Source organism: Notothenia rossii (genome assembly GCF_949606895.1).
Source record: "Notothenia rossii genome assembly, chromosome: 9".
Lineage (NCBI taxonomy): Eukaryota > Metazoa > Chordata > Actinopteri > Perciformes > Nototheniidae > Notothenia > Notothenia rossii.
This window is the reverse complement of record NC_136907.1, coordinates 6,364,873-6,387,127: the sequence shown is the minus strand read 5'-3', so window position 1 is coordinate 6,387,127 and position 22,255 is coordinate 6,364,873. Positions and strand designations below refer to the sequence as shown.

Below are 22,255 nucleotides of genomic sequence, written 5' to 3'. Positions count from 1 at the left end.
GGTACTTCTACTTTTATTCTAGTACAAGATCTGAGTACTTCTACTTTTACTGAAGTACAAGATCTGACTACTTCTACTTTTACTCTAGTACAAGAGTACTTTTTCCACCTCTGGATATTACTTATTAATGAGATGAATATAAGAGAGCCCCACTACACCATTTGCCCACCGTCACTTTGGTCCTAGCGTCCACTGTGAAGAGTTCCTTCAGGCAGCAGATATTTGGTTGATGAGAACAGACTTTTCTTTGAGGTCCCCTCGTCCCACCATGCCCAACATTGTTTACAAATGAAAACCCTCAACATCTTCAGGACTTCATGGAGAATATATGTATTATTACTGAGAGCTTGGGGACATAGTGGGGGCTTCTCCTCAATGTAAAGGAATATCTTAATGAGCATTGTAATAAGAATCAAAGAAACTTGCAGGTAACCGACGGGATGTCTGACCCTGAAAGATTGTTGGATCTTTCACAAGGAGAAGAGGGGATAAACATGTACGTTATATTCCACCATCAATGCTGAAACACTGCCTCTCTCTTTCCAAATGGAAACAGGGCAAGCAATACACTTCTTTCTCTAAAGAGGCAAGACAGCAGTATGATCACTGTCTCTTATTTTAACCTGAAGACTTTCTATCTCACCGTCATGTCAGAGGACACTGGGCCAGTCTTAACTCCTATCAGCTGTGGGCCCACACTTCTTCATGTCTATGTCATGTGACGATATTTTGGAGAGAAAATCTGATATAGGGAGAGATATGTAAACAAGGCGTACTTCAATGTGTCCTAATGTGAAGAGATTAAGATCAGAACATGTATAGACCCTAATGTTTGAATGTATTTGTATGTTTATAGCGATAAATAAAGGAATTAGATCAACAATTAGTTTAAACTTAGAGATAACAGAGCTTGAGTGGTCACATCAGAAGGTTACCAACACACTTCCAGAGGCTATCTACCAGGGAGCTCCCATCTTCAGCCTTCCTCTGATGTTTGGGGGTGACCTGTTCAGGATGAGAGGGGAAAGCCTAATTTGCTCATTAAACAGAGACTACTTTTTGGAGGTGGTGCTTCAAGAGAACGTGCAGGAGCTGATTCTGATTTGTATTTGAACTGTAAATGTTTGTGTTGTAAAGTGTTTGGTATGTGGAAAGAAAAGCTGCACTCACACAGATACTTATGTTGTCCTGTATATATGTTTGTAGCAGCTGAGTTTTTCTCTAACTCTAGTTGACAGGAAGTTATGAGATAACAGAAAATGAAAAGATTGTTGCAAAAAGTATTTTTCTTGATTCTGTTTTAATAACTTGTTCAACCAGGTTTCATGATAGTAGAGCAGCTCAAAACCACAGTTGGACTGTGAAGAGCTGAACGACTCATGTCTAAGATATAATGCAATCTGAAGAATGTGTTTGAGATGATTTGACCACTTTGTGCCTGATGAAGCCACAACGAGAGCTACAGCAGAGATTCATCTCTTAGATTCCCTGGACATACAGTATGTCTGTCAAACAGGATGGCGTTTTTGTGAAGGATATGTATTAAAATAAAAATAGCTATTGATCAACCTGTGCATGAAACAATATTATCCATAAGTGAAATAAATAACATGTTCAATGTTCAAAATGATCCAGCAGTTAAACACATCTTGACTTTGTCTTCATCTTGTGGTGTTTACGGGAAGTGAAACGTGACCATGCAATCACATATTATGATGTGGTTCACATGTTGCACATTTGTACATGTTCTTAAAACTGCACTCAGTAGGTTACACAGCTAATACATGTAATAGTGAAAGTAGAACATCCTTAGTGAAAACTCTCCTCCAGAGCAAATCATTGAGACAGTCACGTGTCTGTGTGTATAACCCCTCAGTGATGCCCCCTTCAATGAGGCAGGTTTATTACAGCTTTAAATCACACAGCTGATCAACAACTGGACCAGCAGGGTTTTAACTAACTCAAGACAAAGTATCAAAGTGAATACATATGTGTTTTGCAGGAAAGTATGTAAAGCATTCCTCTTTTTGTTTTGAATCTACTTTGTATATGTTATAATGCTGTATACAGTACGGAAATACTCAACTTCAAATACTCCTGGGAGTAAAACAACATACCCATGTCTAAACATAATTCATTAAGAGTCCTACAAATATCTTACATTGTTATATTATCTCATACTGCTATAATGATGTTTGACTAGAAACAAGATGTGAAAAAAAAGGAGAATTAACAACTTTGATTTGTTAGTTTTTATTATAATTCACACAAAAAACACAATCAAACATTTTCAGGAAATTGATTAAAAAGAAAAACATAAAAATCTATTTATTTATTTCAAGATTTTGGATTAAAATGTTGAGCATTCATCAATCATGCCTCAATGTATTTAAAAATGATTTTCAGATTTTAAAAAATGTCAGTGAGTTAAATGAAAATTATAAACACACAATAAAAAAGTATAACAAAATATAAACAATAACAATAAACAATCACTTTGTTTTTTTACACTGAGACTTTGAATATAATGTTTAAAGATGTAAATAAAACATGATCACATTTTCTGAACATTTAGAAATCTTACAGGCTAAAATTATGATCTGATGATCATCTGTTTCTTATCCTGATTATTTCAAAGAGATCTAGACGGACAGTGAAGTCAGAATAAAGTCTGAACCAACACTCCTGAGCATCACAGAGGAATCTCAGTTTGATAGATTTTGATATCAGCAGTTTTAGCATCACCAGCTTTTCCAATACCGAAATATGGGAAGAGTTCCTCAGTGAAAGTGTCTGTGAGAGTGCAGATGGGAGTCCTGTCTTCAGGGTCGTAGAAGGAGACCTCCCCCCTGTCATAGTCCAGCTGGACTCTGATCCTCTGGAGATTCTTCTTCACTCTGACAGTCTCACCAGCACCATTAGTGTATTTTCCACTGCGATGCACTAAACACCAGATTCCATATTTTGGTGAGGCAAATTTCTTTCCCTTCCTGTCAACTGACTCTTTAGTCAAACCTATAATCCAGTCAGGATGATCTCCCACCTCCACCTCCCAGCTGTGTCTCCCTGAGCTGAAGCCTTCAGAGCCCAGAACATCAGCATTGTTAGTGAATCTCTCTGGATTATCAGGAAGCTGCTGATGTTTGTCTCCATGTCTCACACTGGTCAGATCATCAGACAGAGAGAGACAGCGGTGTGCAGTGTTTGGGTCCAGAATGACAGGACTGAAGTGGACCTGGTCCTTCATCTTCTCCCAGACTCTGAAGGACAGGTTGCCCAGGTGTTTGGCCACATCTGTCAGCGCTCCTGAGAGCAGCTGTGGGTCTGACAGTGAGCTCTGGACTCTGGCTCTGCTCTGAGTGGCTTTATAACTGCTGAGGAAGGGCCCGTTGTGTTTCTGCAGCTCTTCTTCAACAGCAGAGATACTGTGTGACAGAGAGGAGATGTGCTCCTGAATGCTCTTCATCTCTCTGCTGATAGTCTTCCTCTTCTGCTCCTCTTCCTCCCTCAGAGCTGCCAGTCTGGACTCCTCTTCCTCTTTCAGGAACTGATGGAGCTTGATGAACTCTGCTCTGATCTGCCTCTCTGTGGACAGCAGCTGCTTCTTGGAACCTTGAATCACTTCCTTGTATGTTGTCTCCACTCCTTTGTATTTGTCCCTCTTGTCCTGCAGAGACTCTAAGTCCGATCTCAGCAGGTCCTTCAGCTCACTGACTGCTTGTTCTACAGGAACCACCTTGTGACTCTGGTGGAGAGAAAACTCACAGACAGGACACACAGCTCTCTCTTCATCCTTACAGAACAATGTAGGCTCTTCTGGATGTTTACTACACACCACCTCCACCTTCTTCTCTCCTTGTTCTGTCTCAGATGATCCAGCTTTCTGTCTCTCAGCAAAGGAGTCAGACAGCTCCTTCAGAGCAAAGTTCACCGCAAGATCTTTTGAAGACTTTCTTTTACAAATAGGACAGTTTTTGTTCTTACTTTGTTCCCAGAATGTTTGCAGGCAGCTCGAACAGAAGCTGTGGTTGCAGCCCAGAGACACAGGATCTCTGAAAGTCTCTGAACACACATGGCAGCTCAGGTAACTTTCAAGAAGAGGGTTTTTCTCAGCCATTTGTCTCGGTCTCTGGTGTCTTTTAAAAAGCAAAACTCACTCAGGTATGTCCTTTCTCTTGAGTGTTTCAAATCCTCCAAACGTGTCTCCCAGCAGAGATCTCACACCCTGTAATGGCGTCTCCGCTCTTTTCAACAATGTCAAAATCCTCTTTCGTTTTCTCTCTCCTCTGTCGCATGACGATTGATCAACAGCAGAAAATGATGCTATGTCATGTATTCTCCAGCAGATGGAGTCAGGATGTCTTTCAGAGGGAAATGAACTTTGGTATTCAGTTCAGGACGAGGACTTTGTCCAGGTATCTGTTTAAAAACACATACGATTTAATACCATGAAAAAAACAACATAGGAAAGAAAGGAAATGCTAATATATAAAAGTTTGAAGAACTATTTTTGTTCTTACTTTGTTCCAAGAATTTCTGCAGGCAGCTTGAATAGAAGCTGTGGTTGCAGCTCAGACACAGTGGGTGTTTCTCAATGTCGAGTAAAGCTGCTCCAGAGCCACTATTTCAAGCATACTACGTCATCGAGTGCCGCTGAAGGACTTTTTTAATGTCCAGCATATTTGGAATTCTACCGAGGCCACACATCCCCCCCAATATTCAGATACACTCAAAATGTCCCCCCCAATAAATATCAAAAACACTTATTTATATTTTTATTAAAATAAAATTGCTATTCTATGACTTTTTTATTTTGGCTATTTGTATACTTGAAAATCTTTATTTTCTGTTATTGTGAACTTCACCAAAATTATATATTCTTTTCATAAGTAAATTGGTTCCGCCTTGCTTGTTTATGCATTCCTTTATTTTGTACCCGGGGGTGTATTTTGCTGTCGCACGTCTGAGTCCAGCTTCAGTTAGCTTGATGCTCCAAGCAGGTCAGTCATGTTTTAATTTGCCCTGCATCAGTTCTGGAATCTTTTCTAGTTAGCCCTAAAGTAATCTATATTTTTTTATTTCGTAATTGTAGGGACCACGGGTGTCAGGTGACGCTTCGTTTGCTGTTCCTTCACTTTATTTGTATATACATTTATTTTGGAACAAAACTTTGCGTGAGGAAAGGCATGTGTGGCGTGAGTGCGTGAGGTGTTAATTGCGTGACTCTCACGCTCAATGTGTGAGGGTTGGCAGCCCTGACTATAAGTCATGATAATGATATGTGTACCATGGGATCAGTGTGAGGCTGCTGTCTCTTCTTGCTGCACACACGATGGCGTACTTCATCTTGAAATCGTAGAAGGCTCTCCTCAGTCTCCCTCCTCTTCTCTACCTGGATCTCTTCAGTGAGCAAAGCAAGAGCCTGAAACAAGACATGGGAAAACAGGTTGGACACTGTTACGGCCTGGCTCATAGGCTGCAACAAAGATGGGAGACTAGACAAGTTAAGTGTAACAAAAAGCATATTTACTTACAATACCATAAAAACCAAAAGTCTTCAAAGAAACCTAATAAATGTGGAAGTCAGTCATCAGTAATGATTGCGTGTATATGGGTGTGTGAAAATGTGCAGAAACAAAGATGCAGTCGTGTCCAACAGAAGAGTGAGAGCGCAGTATGGGTTGGTGGACATATTTACATACTAACTAATTATAACTAGTGCATTATTGTGGTAGCATAACTAGTAATATTGCAGAGATGGGAAAGTGGACCTCATTTAGTGGAGTAGTTTAATCTATAACAATCCATCACAATTTCCACCTTGATTTATTAGTATTAATCTGAATCTGCAAAATAACTTCTAGGCTAATGTCAATTAAATGTATAGTGGAGTAAAAAATACAATGTGAGGTTTAAGTTGAATAAAAGTACAGTAGCCTACCTCCTCGGTAAATGTACTTATTTACTCTTCCCTTCTCAGTGTTGCTACTTTTACTGAGGTTACTTCACATTAATTTCGACTTTTTTAACCAACTGGTCTGGACCGGTCATCACTACCACTAACAGTCTCTTTCGACAGCCTAGCAACACTACCAGCTAGCTTAGCTCTTTAACATTAAATGCCAAACTCACAGATGGGTGCTCCATAAAGTCGTGCTCGCTCTCCACCCAGGCTCCCACCGCCACCACAGCATGGTTCCTCTCGGCCAGCACCTTGTTGGCTCCTCCAGGGGCTGGGGGCTCTTTGCTCAGCCGGACAGGAGCTCTGCACCTGCCGCTTGTCGACGGTTTAAACCTGCTCATTGGAGACGTTAGCCTGATGCTAGCTCACTGCCAACTATCTTCTCTGTACACAGTTCACTGGGTTATTCATTGACGTGAAGTTATGGCGGGTTTCAATGTTATACTTTGCACACTAGTCGTTAACTTTCTTCAAAACAAAAAAAAGAAGTAGAAATCCTTGTTTCGTTTGTAAAAGCTAAGTAAACAGCAACTGGTTTGTTTGAGTTTCGCTCACTTTTAGTATCCGACGTTGAACTAACAGCTCAACGGGGCAGAAATGCGCCAGGACAGGAGGAGATGTTGTGTTAATACTAGTATACACCTGTAAGTATTAAGTAGCCTACCTTTATTTATTTATTTCATTAATGTCTGTGCAGTAAACTAAAAAGAATGTTATTTTTAAAGTTTGGACTATTATTAAAGATATAGCCTACTTTTACATCTCAAATGATAAGGGTAAATGAAAGGTCTGAACACAAACTGCTATTTTCACAAAATACAGGTAAGGAAGAAAACAAAAGAAGCCTATTAGTTTAGAAATAGGTTAAAACTAATACATTAAAACGTAATACAGGCATAGAGTTGAATAAAAAATTCTTAAAACAACTGGAAAAATAATCTCAGATACAATGTTCACGAGAAACAAACTAATTGACATTAATTGAATCTCTAATTTTAAACAAACTTCTTGCAGATATTCGATTCATTATTTTTCGGTTAACTATGCAATTTGAACAACACAGAACATCTTGTTACATTCAAATAAATACAATTTATTATTATCAATAATAATATCAAAACAAAGGCTTTCTTTACTTTGATTTCTTTATTAAAAAATGACAGTATTTAACCACTTGTGTAAATTGCATAGACATTATCAGATATAAAGATTACTCTGGATGTTGGTGGTTCTGACGATCTTGCGGAGGATGTCTGTGCTCGGAGAAGGGTCCAACTAAAGAGACAGAGAGAAAGGAAAGCAGGGTCAAAGATGAGAACAACAGGAAACACTTCAGAAGCTTTTAACTTTGTTATTCTGACCTTTAACAGAGCCCTTAGATGAGCAATAAACAAAAAGCAGCTCACCTTTATGGACTTGCCGAGTTTGGTTAGTGTGGGTTTGAATGTCTCCATGGTGACGGAGTCTGGGCCAATGACGTCGCTGTAACACTGGTAAACGACGGAGGGGATGCGGTGGACCTCGCAGTGGTTCAGGACTGAGAAAGTAAGAAAGATTAAACAATCAGAATAGCTGAATACTGGACATGCTCAAAAACAATGTCCTTTAGGCCAGCTGCAGGACAACAGATGAGAGACAAAGGGAACAAATGAAAAAGTGTCCCCTTCATAACACACAAGGGGACGGGTAATAACCGGAAACGCATGACATGGGACCTTTAATTAAACAACTGTGGTCCCACTATTTCACTTCATAATAGATACAACTTTAACTAAAATTAAACATTTGAATTTTATAATTTACAGTTTTCTAGGAATTTGTAATTTTCTTTCTTAATAAGCAATAAACCCATTCAGATTTTTTTATTTTACAGTATTACTCCCCGTAGATAGTGTGAGCAGTATGTATTTGTAAAGTAGTGTGCACAGTAGGTGTGCAGCAGGGACATGTTTGCAAACTAAAACTGAAATAATAAATCTGTGAAATAAAAAAAAAATAACTTTTAAGAAAAAACTGAAATAATGACACCTGAGTAAAAACGGTATATCAGAACTGTGTTACAGTTACAGACTCACATTTTTGCCAAGGACACCAGACTCAGACATAATCCCACATGACACAAGACTGTTAATCTCCTCCATGTTCTCACGCATTTCATTTGTCTTAAGTATAGTATGTTGCATTGTTGTTGGAGCAGTATAGTTCAGATTGTCATCGCCAAAAACTCCACTGTATCTATTTTTCATGACAGAGAAGCCTTTGAAATGCTAATCTTTGTCTCGACTTTCAGTGTCTTTAAGTGCTTTGGGATAAAAAGGACTAAATCAAAACGAAACGGTACGTGATCTCCACTGAGTGAAAAGAAGCACTAATGGCACTAAATGTCATTGAGTTGGCAGAGGATTTCGTGCCAAGACATTTATAGTTTTCCTTGAATTACACATCTCAGGAGCAGTTTGGGTTCACTGTCCCGCACAAGGACACTTGAGATATGTAACAAATTAAACTGGCTAGACCTGGATTAATTGATCTGACACACAAGGGGATAACTTCCCGTCACTTTCATTTATATCCAGGTAACATTTTGGTGCTTTTGAGATTACTGAATAGCAATTGAAGCGTTCATTAATTCATAGAGTGAAAATGACCGTGAGAAGATCTGTAATGTAATAAACAGTTAATGTTAGTTACTGAATAAAAGAAGATCACAGTCTTTCTTTAAAGGGGCCCTATTCTGCAAACGTTCAGGCTCATATCAGTATGAAGTGTCTCTACTTTAAAGAGTCCTCTCCTGCTGATGTTCAGGTGTATATCAGTATGTAGTGTCTCTACTTTAAAGAGTCCTCTCCTGTTGATGTCCAGGTGTATATCAGTATGTAGTGTCTCTACTTTAAAGAGTCCTCTCCTGCTGATGTTCAGGTGTATATCAGTATGTAGTGTCTCTACTTTAAAGAGTCCTCTCCTGCTGATGTTTAGGTGTATATCCGTATGTAGGGTCTCTACTTTAAAGAGTCCTCTCCTGCTGATGATCAGGTGTATATCAGTATGTAGTGTCTCTACTTTAAAGAGTCCTCTCCTGCTGATGATCAGGTGTATATCAGTATGTAGTGTCTCTACTGGGACATGTCTCCATGCTTTAATATTCAAAAAGCTCTTTATTGTTCTCATACTGCCTGTGCTGCAGCACCTCTTTTCACCCTCTGTCTGAAACCAGAGCCCAGTCTGCTCTGATTGGTTAGCTGGCAGTCTTAGTCTTTTTTACTAATTGTGTTATAATAACGTCTGCCTGCTTAGCAACTTACCACTTTATCTGCCATATCTGCTGTTGTAATCATGTACATTTCCCCGTTGCGGGACAAATAAAGGATTTCTAAATTCTGATTCTGTTTTTCTGCACAAAAATACTGAGGTCTTGTAAACTGATGGTTGTTCATTTTAGTGGCTATAGAGTGGTGCAGTGACGCGTCCTAAAACCCAGAAGTAAGCTTCAAAGCAATTTCTCCATAGGATTTGGGAAAATAGCTGGAAATAAGTGGTTGAGACACATTTAAGAGACGGATCACATTTTGTTCAGCCGAATAATCTCCACATGTCTACCCTACTTTTATAATGTTCTAATCATAAATCTAATCATCAGAAGCAAAATGCTAACGTTATGCTATAAAGGAACTACAGCAGGGTCGCTGCTTCAACGTCACGCCAACTTAAGATCCAAATGGTCCAAGTTGAAGCGTTTGTTTTAACAGTTTGCAGGAGGCAGGGACTTGCTTTCAAGCAGAACACGGGGGAAAACAAACTTAGAGTGTTTACGTGTTCGGCGTAATGACGTACAACGGCCTCCACAACTTCTGTAGTCCTATTCCGCCACTTGGTAACTAGGGATGCCAGAAACTGACAGTGATCAAATTCGAAAATCGGACAGCCCTGGCGAATACTAATCGATGGTTCGCCGCTGCAGCCTGCACTCCTGGCTTCCTCCAAGTTTACAGTAAAACAAACTGGTGGTGTGACCAATGGCCATTTACAATTATTAATACTATTACTATTATTAGCATTAGTCTATATTTTTGACTGAAACTAAGTCAGGAAAAAAAAGAAAAACATAAATAATAATAAAAAAATATATAAATCAAATCAAATTTTTAAAATTGTTTTCGATTATGGAGACTGTAACGAATATTCGAAAAATCGCTGGCATTCCTATTGGTAACAACCATCGTTTTTCAGACACGTCAACTCTTCAGAAATCACCACTGCTGATGTATTTAATGTCGTAGAACAAAACGTGATCTGTCTCTTCAATGTTTCTCAACCACAGACCTTATTTCCAGATGTTTTCCTAAACCCTGACTGGAAGTGGTCAAATGCTAACTCACTTCCGGGTTTTAGGACGCGTCACTGGACCACTCTATTGGATTTTAACATTTAGAAAACTGTGGCTTACGACACACAATAAACCCATTTTCTGGAATCAGCAGCTGTCGGATTTACCAAGGCACTCCTGACAACAAAGTGCTTCCTCATGAACATGAAATAAAAGGTCACGCTGGAGCAGAGGGTTTAAAGAGAGTTGTTTCAATGGGTTTAAGATGCAAACCTCCTGTCTCTTCTGCAACAATAAAGCTGCCCTTCTCCAAATCTCTAGAGGCTGAAGAAGGAAAGCCGAGTTGTGCAGCTTTTAAGTGTTTCTTTGTGTAGGCAAATGTGAGACGGTAAAATCTGGAAAGCGGACTTCTGTTTTTTTTACTGCACATATTTTATATTTCATCCCATTCTATGTCAATGTAAATACTGCTATATTGTATTTTTTAATGTTATTAGTTTTCTTAAAATGTCTCCATCTGTGTTTTTTTTATTTTTGTTTTACTTTTCTGTATGCACCACGACACCAAGTCAAATTCCTCGTACGTGTCAACCTACCTGGTGATAAACCTGTTTCTGATTCAAGTGACGGCAGTTTGAGATGCGAGAGTCAGAGAACCAGTCGTACCTGCAGCCTGAAGTCCAGTCACTATGTTGGGCTGCTCCAGTGACTTGCAGACAGGCTTCCCAGAGAAAGCAGCGGAGTGGAGCGAGCGCAGGAAGGGAGCAGAGCTGCTGCTCAGGTAGTCGGCCGTCTTAAACTCAGACACAGAGCTCTCAGAGAGCACCGTCACATTCAGCTGTCTGAGCTGCAGGCAGTCAAACACCTGCAGGAGAGAGAGGGGCACCGTTAGCTAAAACACAACGGCATGGGACAGGGACAGTTTCCTCCCACAGGCCATAAGACCGTTAATCACCTGAACTTTTGAAAGAACATCCATAACATTCATCTGTTTGTAACTTATATATATATTTATCAATATTCCAATTACTTGTATATAGACTATTCTGCACTATTTCATAACTACACTGTCGCTGTGGTCCGGCAGTGGCTCAGTCAGTAGGGGCTTGGACTGTGAGCTGTAGGGTTACCGGTTCAAGTCCCTGACCAGACCTAAAATATGGAGTGTGGACTGCTACTTGGAGAGGTCCCGGTTCACCTCCTGCCCTGCCGTGGTGCCCTTGAGCAAGGCACCGGACACCCCCCTCACTCCCATTGCTCCCCGGGCGCTGTACAATAGCTGCCCACTACTAGACTCCTAGTGCTAGACTCCTGGTACTAGGGGGGGTTAAAAGCAGAGAACACATGTCACTGTGTGTGCTCTGCATGTGAGACCATTAAAGAGGGTTTCATCCCTCCTTATTCTATTCTATGGACATAGGACAATAATAATAACTTAGATTTATATAGCGCCTTTCAGGGGACCCAAAAAAGCAAAAAAACAGGAGTAAAACAAACATGTGGTTTATTAAACTATCATTTACATTTTCTATTGCATTGTTTAATCATTGAAGTGATCATGCTTGACTTACAGGTTTTAATAAAAAAAAAAATGAAATCTCTCTTCCTCCCCTAAAGTTACTCTTACCCCCAAAAACACGTGGGTTTGCTATCCTGGCTCCAAAATGGTGGAATGAGCTCCCCATTGAAATCAGGACAGCAGAAAGCTTACACATGTTCCGGGGGAGACTGAAAACTCATCTCTTTAGACTCCACTTTAAGCGATAGAATTACTAACAAAGCACTTACCGTAATTTTCGGACTATAAGCCGCGCCTTTTTCCCCATTTTTCGACGCTGCGGTTTATATAACGATGCGGCTAATCTATGGATTTTACAGGTTACAGTTCACCACCTTTAACTCTATGGGCTCTATGGCCGGTCCGCGCCCCCCACCTTTAAGCGGCGGGCTCCAGCAGGAAAAGCTGGAGGCCGGAAAAGAGTGAGACAGGTAGCGCGCAAAAGTAAAAGTGGAACCGAGAGTGGTACGAGAGACAGAACGAGAGCAAGACAGACATTACGAGAGCGAGACAGTTTGTCCCCGTACCACTGGTTGAAAACCGCTGCTGTAGATCACTGCCGGTACGTGCGCTGGGAGCGCACCGTTTAAGTTTGAAAGTTGAAAAGTGTGTGTGTCTGAAACGCTATGTGATACAGTACAGTTTACACAGTACATGTTCTGTAGCTACTATTGCACTAAATGCTAACACTTGAATATGTTATGCAAATATGCAACTTGTTTGTTGAAATGTTAATAAATGGGAGCTTCCTCAAACAGCCATCTCTTTCCCGACAATCCCCTCTGTGCACGAACCCTTACATATGGTAATTAAACATTAAAACACCTGCGGCTTATAGTCCGAAAATTACGGTATATACTAACAAAGCACTTATATACTAACAAAGGACTGGCTTATCTAAAGCCAGTTGAGTAGCACTTGAAATGTTTTAGCTCTATGAAACCTGATGTACTTATATGATTCTGTTTTTCTTCAAGTTTGTATCTTCTTGGTCAAATGGTAAATCGCTTTGGTTAAAAGCGTCAGCTAAATGTAATGTAATGTATCTCACCCTGAAAAGTCCCAGCATGTTTGGCCTTGTCGTTCTACAGTAAACATTGATTATAGTGTGGCATTATACAGCTAACTAGCTCCCCTGTAATTACGTACAGGACAACATTTTTCTGTCTGTTATAATTGTGTTGTGTGCCCTCTCTTTACTAACAGGCTTTGAGCTGACGTGTGCCGATAAACTCCTCCTGTTTCTACATCGCTTCATAGTTGAAGGAAAACGGATATAAATCTGCTACCTGAGGAGAGACAGCAGCTCCTACATTTCCCTGAATAACAACATCATCTACTCACAGTGCCATCCGCCTGATTTGTGTTGTATAAACATACCTTTTCTGTCCATTGGAAAAGCTGGTCTTCTGAAAGGTAGCAAGTCACTTGGCAAATCAAAACCTTCAGGGAAAGAAATACAAGAGATATATTATGCAACGTTTTTCAATTAAAGACATGCTTTTAATTCTCATATAGTCTGTGTTATAGAAATGCAAACAAGAGGGAGTATCTTTTAAAAAGGGCCCTGTTATGCTTTCAAATTCATATTTGTATCTTCTGTCTCCCCTGGGACATGTCTCCATGCTTTAATGTTCAAAAAGCTCTTTGTATTTCTCATACTGTCTGTGCTGCAGCATCTCTTTTCACCCTCTGTCTGAAACCAGAGCCCAGTCTGCTCTGATTGGTTAGCTGGCCGGCTCTGTTGTGATTGGTCAACGGCAAAGAGATGTCCCGCCCCTTAGCCTATCACGTACAATGTGTTGGATCCCTAGCCAATAGAAGTGCGAGTGTTACAAAGGAGTCCATGTGAAGCGTTTCAGGGAGGGGGGAGAGAGACTCCCTCTGGTAGGACATTTAAGATTTTAGCCTTTGCAGACCATTTACATGCACTGAAACCTATATAACACACTACAGGAATGGGATAACCACTCTTTTACTTCTAGAGAAAGGTCACTCTGCTGACAATTTGGTTATTTAGCAGACACTGGCAAATTAATACGTCTAAAATGCTTAATAATGCTTCAAAATGTAAATAAACTATATTAAATAAACACAGTCCGATCACAGGGCTCCCTAGTGGATAATTGACACATTATGCTAGCGCTGCATTATTTATATTATTGATTAATCAGCGGATTATTTCTTAATGAACCGTTTGCTCTCTGTATCGGCAGAAAACTGTGAAAAAGCCCAGCACCGTGTTCCGGAGCACAAAGTGACGTCTTCAGGTGTCTGATGTGAAACGCAGTAAATCAGTGATGTATAAACTAAGGGGTGATTGCTGCAGTATCTGTTGTCCACAGCTGCTTCCCACCGTTTGAGAATCTTCTCCTTCAGCTCATTAAATCCCTGCAGCCGTCAGAACACAAGTGTGTAATAAATCTGACACGGCACACATCAGACGGCCCGTTATAACTCTGTTTTCTGACACTTTATGGGAGAGGCGGCGGATTACCAGGGCTCATTAATCCTGTGTTCGTGGCCTACTTTCCAACTTTTGAAGCTGAAGAGGGGTTTCATATTATATTTTTGAAATGATGCTGACATGACTAGACTTCCAGTACAACATACACTACAAAGGTGTTGGATTCATTAACTTCTACTAACTATAAAACGGCTTTAACAGATGTTTTTATGATTTATTTAAATGTTCATTAGAAGCATCTTGTTGTGAAAATACTGAATGTATTCTTCCAATATCAGAGTCACATGATATCAAAGGTATCCCAACTGTAGCTGTGAACATGACAGGATGTGTGATTACCTAGAAGAGCATCAGGACTGTTTGAGGCATATGATAGCTATGTGATTAACATGATGATTCAGCCTCTATGGAGAGAGACATATGACAAGCATGATCATTTCTGACGTGGAGCTAATCTGAAGTAAACATTGAATACTGCTTTCTATTCCTCCATCTTGTGACTGGGTAACTCCCTCTCTTGGATATCAGCATGTGAAGGACACTGTTCAGGAACTAGTTGATGCTCTGTATGTGATGACTACTTCCATTCTGGAGAGGATCACAGATACATGGATCCTGAGATTCAAGCTCAAGCCGGGGACCAGGGAGATTTAACATTTTTAAGTATTCAGAAAAAGTCATATTTTTTAGAAAAAGCCATATTCTTTAGATTTTTTAGAAAAACTCATATTTTTTAGAAAAGTTATATTTTTTTTATTTTTTAGAAAAACTCATATTTTTTTGAAAAAGTTATATTTTTTGAAAAAGTCATGTTTTTTTGAAAAGGTCAGAATTTTGAGATTTTGAGAAAGTCCGATTTTATTGGGTTTTGGGAAAAAGCCAGAATTTTGGGAAAAAGTCAGAATTTTGAGAAAGTCAGAATCTTTTGAGGAATTTGAGAAAAAGCCATAATTTTGAGAAAAACTCAGGATTTTGAGATTTTGAGGAAAAAGTCTGGATTTGGATAAAAAGTCAGAATGTTAAGAATGTTGTACATGACAGGATGTACTGCTTTCTATTCCTCCATCTTGTGACTGGGTAACTCCCTCTCTTGGATATCAGCATGTGAAGGACACTGTTCAGGAACTAGTTGATGCTCTGTATGTGATGACTCCTTCCATTCTGGAGAGGATCACAGATACATGGATCCTGATTATTGAAGCTCAAGACAAGTGATATTTTTCTAACACATCTGCATTTCTTTGATCTATCCAATTTCCTCAGGACTTTCCTCCTGTTCGTAGCTTGACAGTGAACTGGAGAGGATCGTTATAATAGGCTCCTAATAACTGAATAAAACAAATGAAAGCTCATCAGTAAAGTCCGTACACAGAATGATGATTGAGTTCACAGCACTGTGGGGTCACTCACTGCTGGGTTGTCCTTCGGTCTGTAGAAAGCACAGGTCGACTCCTCGCTGGCGACCCCCCCGCTCCTCTCGTTCCACACCGATGCTCGTCCCAGCGCGTCCCAGTTTTCAGAGGTGAGAGCGTACACTGACAGAAACCCTGTGGAGACGGATGAGAACTCAACAGCAGCTCACACGTCAGACAGCCCTACAGTACAGTTATAGAGCTCTCCTCACAGCGGACCTGGGGACAGGTATCTGCTATGATTCAGGTCTGACCAATAAAGGTATTACATATTTTATAAAGTTAATCATTTAAGGTGTTTCTGGGAAAATGCCTACCATTTATTGGTTTCATCCGATGAACGGTTAGCTTTAATTAGCTGTATGTGACGTTGAAGGGGTCCCTGAACATATCCAAATCTTAATGATGGGCCAGAAGAAGCCTTTTGTAATCTTTTTGTGTTGTTAGGTTGCAAAATAGTACAAGCATAGTTCATATTTAGAGAACCAAATCAAACTATTGTTACACTGAACATGTTCACAGTTAGACAAAAGAAGCTGCAGTTCAAGCTGACATTGTGTACTTTACCATACTGTGATGGATATTACTATTTATTTCCAACATTTTATTGACAAACAATCGAATGATGAAATAAGGAACCACATTCACTAAATGAACCTCAAGTTAAAATATTCAATGTAGCTCTTCTATCAACAATAGATAATGGCCGCATTATGTAATTGAGTTCTTGATGGGTTCTTGTTCTCCTGTGCATTTGTTTTGCTGAACTGAAAATCTGTGTTATCTCAGAGTTAATGGCGCTGCACTGCTATGTTCCAACGTCCTCTGAGGGAACATTAACGTTTCATGTGATCTGTAATAATATTGGGTGTTCTTTCAGAAAGACTCAATAATGGTAATGCAACATTCAGCTGCTCTGACACTTACTGGCGGCGTTGTGTCCCACAGCGAGGATGAACTCTGAACACAGCAGCTTGTTTCCGGACTTCAGCGACTCGGAGACTTCGGGGCTCCAGTGCAAATTAACCTCCCTGATCAATGAGGGACGGGAAGAGAAGCAACAGTTATACAAAACACTGCACAACTAAATATTTAAAGACTAAAGTCCACTTAGGATCCAGCTGCCTGCCAGTAACAACCATGTTTTCCTTAAATCATTTTCCATATAGGTCTCGAGCAGATTTGACACAACATTTTCATGGTTATTTCTCATATTTTATTATTAATGACATCTTTGTCGACTTATCTTAAAGGTAGGGGAGGTAAGAAATGGAGAAACCAGCTCGAGTGCGCTAGAATTCGAAAGTACACAACCGAAAAAAATCTGCCCCTTCCTTACAGAGCCCCTGCTCCAACACACACGAACGCGCACATGACCAATGAGGACACGATATAAGTTTGTGCACAGATGGAAGGCTGACAGGCAGGTAGGCCATCCAGTTATCTGACGCGGGCCGAGGCAGATAATTGGACTAGCTTTTTACAGCGCCACGGCTTCCACAGACCCCACCTTTAAACACCCCTTAAGGCCACAATAATCAACCCCCCTCCCTCAGAAGAGATTGAATCAGGTACTTTACTTTGAGGTATTTGGACTTGTTAATTGCATGCTATTTTGTACATCTACTGAGCAATCTTGGAAATAGTGTGCCTTTTAAGCCAACTTTATTTGACAACTGTTTTACCAATCTTGCAACCCAGGTCCCGTAGGCATCAGGTTCACCAGATATGTGCTTAAACTGAACGTAAATTGTTTTTTAAAGTGTGCATCACAGGCACAGACTGTGCGTATAGATCAGGGGTGTTCAACTCAAGGCCCGGGGGCCGAATCCGGCCCGTGACTTCATTTGATGTGGCCCCACAAGAGCTTGCAAAGAATATAATATGTTTATTATACGGTTACATACCGATTTACAGAAGCACGTTGCCCATAAAATACTATGTCCCACAATGCATCTCAAATGGGATTTTTTTTTCTCAAAAGTTGCCTTTTTTTCAAAATGTTACTTTTTTTCAAAATGTCATTCCTTTTTCTTGATTTTGACTTTTTCTCCAGAATTTGGCTTTTCTTTTTTTAAATCATTTTGTGACATTCTCACTGAAGAGACTTGCAATTATTTGCCCCAGACTTCTGCTTTCAGACGTAGTTAATTAAGTTATTACCCTATCCGATAATAATCCAATGCAGAGGCAATAATGTAATATAATACATTATTTAATATATGTTACATTTTTATATGTATTTGTATATAGTCTTATATATAAAACTGGCCCTTTGAGTGCTCCCATAATGCTAATGTGGCCCGAGATGAAATTGAGTTTGACACCCCTGGTATAGATTGAATAATAGCATGCATAGTAAGGGTTCTGCGAGGAAGAACCTTGTATGGCAGTGGATTTACATAAAGGTAGCAATTGTTTAGCTGAGAGTGATGTAATTAGCAGAGGTGTAAGAACATTTACTCAAGTACTGTACTTTTTTGAGATACTTGTACTTTACTTGAGTATTTCCATTATATGCTACTTTGTTCTTCTACTCCACAACAGTTCAGAGGTAAATGGTGTACTTTTGCTCCACCACATGTATTTAATCCCTTTAGTTACTTCACAGATGTGGATGAATGATGTGAAATATAATCAAGTGTTAAATCAGACTTTAGTTCCACCTGGAGTAAATTCACAAGCTACCCTGCAGTATACAAAGTCATTCAAACTAGCTGCACCTTTAGCAGCTTTGAGAACACTTTCATGATCAATCATTATAAAACATATATCTATTATTCTGAAATGGACCAATCTGCACAATGACTACTTTTACTGTCGCTACTTTCACTATATTTTGATGATCATACTTTTACTTGTAACAGAGTATTCCTACACTCTGGTACTTCTACTTTTACTCAAGTACAAGATCTGAGTACTTCTCCCACCTCTGCTGGTTATAATGCCATACACACATCATGCTGCAGGAGTTTGCTGATTGTTTTAGTGAATATTAACATTTTAATCAGAGCCGTTAATATACGTTTTTAACTTGTTTTTAGTTAGTCTTATTCACTTTTTTACTCAGCTTTGGATTCCATAATTTACCCATCTTCTATTTTATTGTAAAAATAAATCAAAGCAATACAAATATTGTCACAAAAAGGAAATCAAGGGGTGGGTGTTACTGAAATGTCATGTGTCATGTTAGCTAGCTAGAGCCTGGAAGATGCTAACTCAGATCAACGTGTTTTACATACAACTGTAAATGCGTGTATAATGCTCACATACAATATAAAGTCTCACAACTTATTTCACCATTTCACATGACTTGATTAAACTGTCTGTCGTCATTAAACTAATATTACATGTCCATGCTTCCTGACTTCCAGTCCCTATGCTAGCTGGCTAACTTTATTTACCTCTTTTCCTCCAGTTCTCTGCGGATTTCTGCATCCTCTTCGTTCTCATCGACCTCCTCTTCGTCTTCCTCCACAGCCCGGGAATACACCGACAACACTTCACCGAAAAACGTCGCCATAATCACTTATTTTATTAAAGGAAAAGTGAAAGTTAACTTAGTGGTTCAGACATGCAGATATGAAAATATTTCCCAACTTCCGCCGGCAGCGACACCCCTTCAAAATAAAATCTCAACGCTTGAATCCTTCAGAATAAAATAATAACTTCGACAAACTAAAGTCAAGCTAAGGTACACATTTTTTTAGGTTAAGACTTATTTTGAGGTACATAGCGTTTTACAGGAGCATTGACACGCCAAAAGGTTAGTTATACCTGATAACAAATTCCTTAAATGGCATAAATAAGTAGAAAAATCTAAAAGCCTGAATAGATAGAAATGGGCTTTTATTAAATTATTATAGTTGCATTTTTGCAGAGTGTATAAATATTCTGTTACAAATAAAAGTCCTGCATTCAAAATGTTACTCATTAAAAGTAGAAAAGTATTATCATCAAAATATAGTGAAAGTAGCGACAGTAAAAGTATTGATTGTGCAGATTGGTCCATTTCAGAATAATATGATATGTTTTATAATGATTGATCATGAAAGTGTTCTCAAAGCTGGTAAAGTTTCAGCTAGTTTGAATGACTTTGTATGCTGCAGGGTAGCTTGTGAATTTACTCCAGGTGGAACTAAAGTCTGATTCAACACTTGATTATATTTCACATCATTCATCCAAATCTGTAATAATAATAATAATATATTTTATTTATAAGCGCACTTTTCGTTTGCGTAAACAAAACTCAAAGTGCTAAAAAATTAAAAAGGGTGAAACAAAACAACAAAAACAATAAAAACAATAAAAAACAATTTAAAAACAATTAAAACAACATAATAAAAGCTGTGAATGGGGGACCCTGATGTAAACAAGACGAAAGTCTTTCTCTGGTCTGCATCACCTTAACAATTGTATGTTTTGAGCTGTACTGTACTGTACCCAATATACAAGCTGTTAATAAACTTTTCAATCAATCAATCAATCAATCAATCAATCAAAGTGACATTCATGCCGGCATGGCATAATGTGGGGGATTTAGAAATCTAGTTAAAGGCTATTCTAAAAAGATGCGTTTTTTTGCCTTTTTTGAAAGCATCTACAGTCTGTGTTGTCCTCAGCTGGTTTGGGAGGGCATTCCACAGTCTCGGTCCTCGGAGCAGCGGAGCAGAAGGCTCGGTCTCCCATGGTCTTCAGTTTTGTCCTTGGTGGGATGAGGAGGTTTGGCTTTACTGAACGTAGGTTCCTCGTGGAGGTTTGTGGGGTGAGCAATTCCTTGATAGGAGGGAGCATTTCCATATATGTAAAGTAACTAAAGGTATTAAATACATGTAGTAGGGTAAAAGTACAAAGTAGCATAACATGGAAATACTCAAGTAAAGTACAAGCACCTCAAACAAGTACAGTAGGCTACTTGAGTAAATGTACTTACTTAGTATGATCCGCTTTCCAAGGTTATTGACATCTACTATAAATATCCTCCAGCTATCGATATATGAATTAATCATACCTCATATTATATAACATAATCTTTATTTCCAGTGAAGAGATATGCTACAGACCCATTTCCTCAAATCCTCCATACATTTTCATAACATTTTCAAAAACCTGCAAGTTGCTCTTTAACACAAAACGCTAATCAAAGGTAACTTTCCTTAAATAGTAATAATCTTTTCTCAGACAACAATAATTAAATAAATTATAATATTAAGAGACAGATTTAGCTTTGATGGGTTATGACTTCTTACTGTAGTTTATCTTAAAGCTGGTGAAAAGTAAGTGTTGGAAGAAATATGAACTGATAACAGATTGCATTACACAGATGTGATCGATACAGCAGGGAAAAAGCGTATACACGTAGATTTATGTTTCACAGTAATAATATTGACAGGTTACAAAAACCGTAGTGTGTATTTTACTCACATTGTGAATTAATGTGCATCTGTGGTTTAAAGATACACCCAGCATTTATTTTCATCACTGAGATACGAATTCATACAAGTAAGGTGTGCATGAATATTTCAAAAGCACAGAAACACCATCAATTGAGCAGCTCAAACAAACAGAGACATGCAACACCAGTCGCTGCTCACAATCCCTGCTGGGAGCTCAGAGCGGCATGCACGAGTACGGCCTGTCCCTCATTCTGCCTGAGCCGCTCACTTAAATCAATAAATCATTTAAGGCCTGTGTCTGTAGGGGTTTCACATGTATGGCTATACAATTCATAGGGGCTTGAATGTGACAATTAGCAAAGGGAATCTTGATGTACTATTTTTAGCCCCTTTGTGCTCATTAAGGTTAAATCTGACATAGCGCATCACTTCTTAGTTGCGATGAATAATTAACACAGGTGGAAGAAAGCAGGAAAACACGATTCTTGAAGGATTCTGGCACATCCTTCAGTTGTACAGCTAGATGGAAACATAAGCCAAGTCATGTTAGGGGAAATTGGCTTCAAGATGACTGCAGAACATCCATCCTTTCCATTGTGTTGTATAATTCATTTTCCCCTTTAAGCTCTGCCCCCCGAGATGAGGGACAAACAGAAATGTGATGACAACAGCACGGCCATAAAAATGCTTCATTGTCACCAGAAAAAAAATGGTCCAGTGTTGGAGAGACAAATTGGACGGCGGGGTGAAGCCTGGGGTGGAATAGAGAGTATAAGCTCCATTACCAGGGCCGTGAGATAATGTGGCAAGATGGCCATAAAGCAACAGAAGAGAGGTTTGCTGTCACAACATTGAGCAACATGGTAGGAGCAAGCTTCAGGCTGCTGTTAATATAAAGGATAGTGGAGGGAGGGATGGAGAGAGAGAGAGGGATGTTCTGCAGCTTAACAAACAATAAAGCCTCGAGACGAGAAGAGAGGAATGTCAAGAGGACAAACAGGGAATGTCACAACATCATTGGCTATTACAAAAAGGGATGAGGACAGTCAGAGGACATTCAGAGAGAGACTGAAAGCCTGCCTGTCTTTACCTTGTGAGGCTGCAGTTCTAATTATTGTTATTTATACAGTCGTTCT

At 39.4% G+C, this 22,255-nt stretch overlaps 2 protein-coding genes across 3 annotated transcripts; both read right to left on the bottom strand.

The window, feature by feature from the left end:
- Positions 1 to 2,371: 2,371 nt before the first annotated feature.
- Positions 2,372 to 6,529, bottom strand: LOC307018836 (nuclear factor 7, brain-like). Of its 2 annotated transcripts, none has more exons than XM_079649286.1 (3): positions 6,133 to 6,529; positions 4,521 to 5,422; positions 2,372 to 4,419 (listed from the first exon to the last, which is right to left on the bottom strand). In XM_079649286.1, exon 3 carries the CDS (start codon positions 4,115 to 4,117, stop codon positions 2,693 to 2,695), a length of 1,425 nt encoding a protein of 474 aa, XP_079505412.1. In that variant the 5' UTR covers positions 4,118 to 4,419; positions 4,521 to 5,422; positions 6,133 to 6,529; the 3' UTR covers positions 2,372 to 2,692. The 2 variants fall into 2 exon arrangements, with proteins under 2 accessions (XP_079505412.1, XP_079505413.1); XM_079649287.1 differs by having other exon boundaries at positions 5,288 to 5,422.
- A 549-nt stretch (positions 6,530 to 7,078) lies between these two features.
- psmg1 (proteasome (prosome, macropain) assembly chaperone 1) lies at positions 7,079 to 19,354 on the bottom strand. Its single transcript, XM_079648149.1, has 7 exons — positions 19,128 to 19,354; positions 16,651 to 16,754; positions 15,722 to 15,858; positions 13,225 to 13,287; positions 10,953 to 11,151; positions 7,369 to 7,499; positions 7,079 to 7,237 (listed from the first exon to the last, which is right to left on the bottom strand). Exons 1-7 carry the CDS (start codon positions 19,244 to 19,246, stop codon positions 7,160 to 7,162), a joined length of 831 nt encoding a protein of 276 aa, XP_079504275.1. The 5' UTR covers positions 19,247 to 19,354; the 3' UTR covers positions 7,079 to 7,159.
- Between the last annotated feature and the right edge of the window lie 2,901 nt (positions 19,355 to 22,255).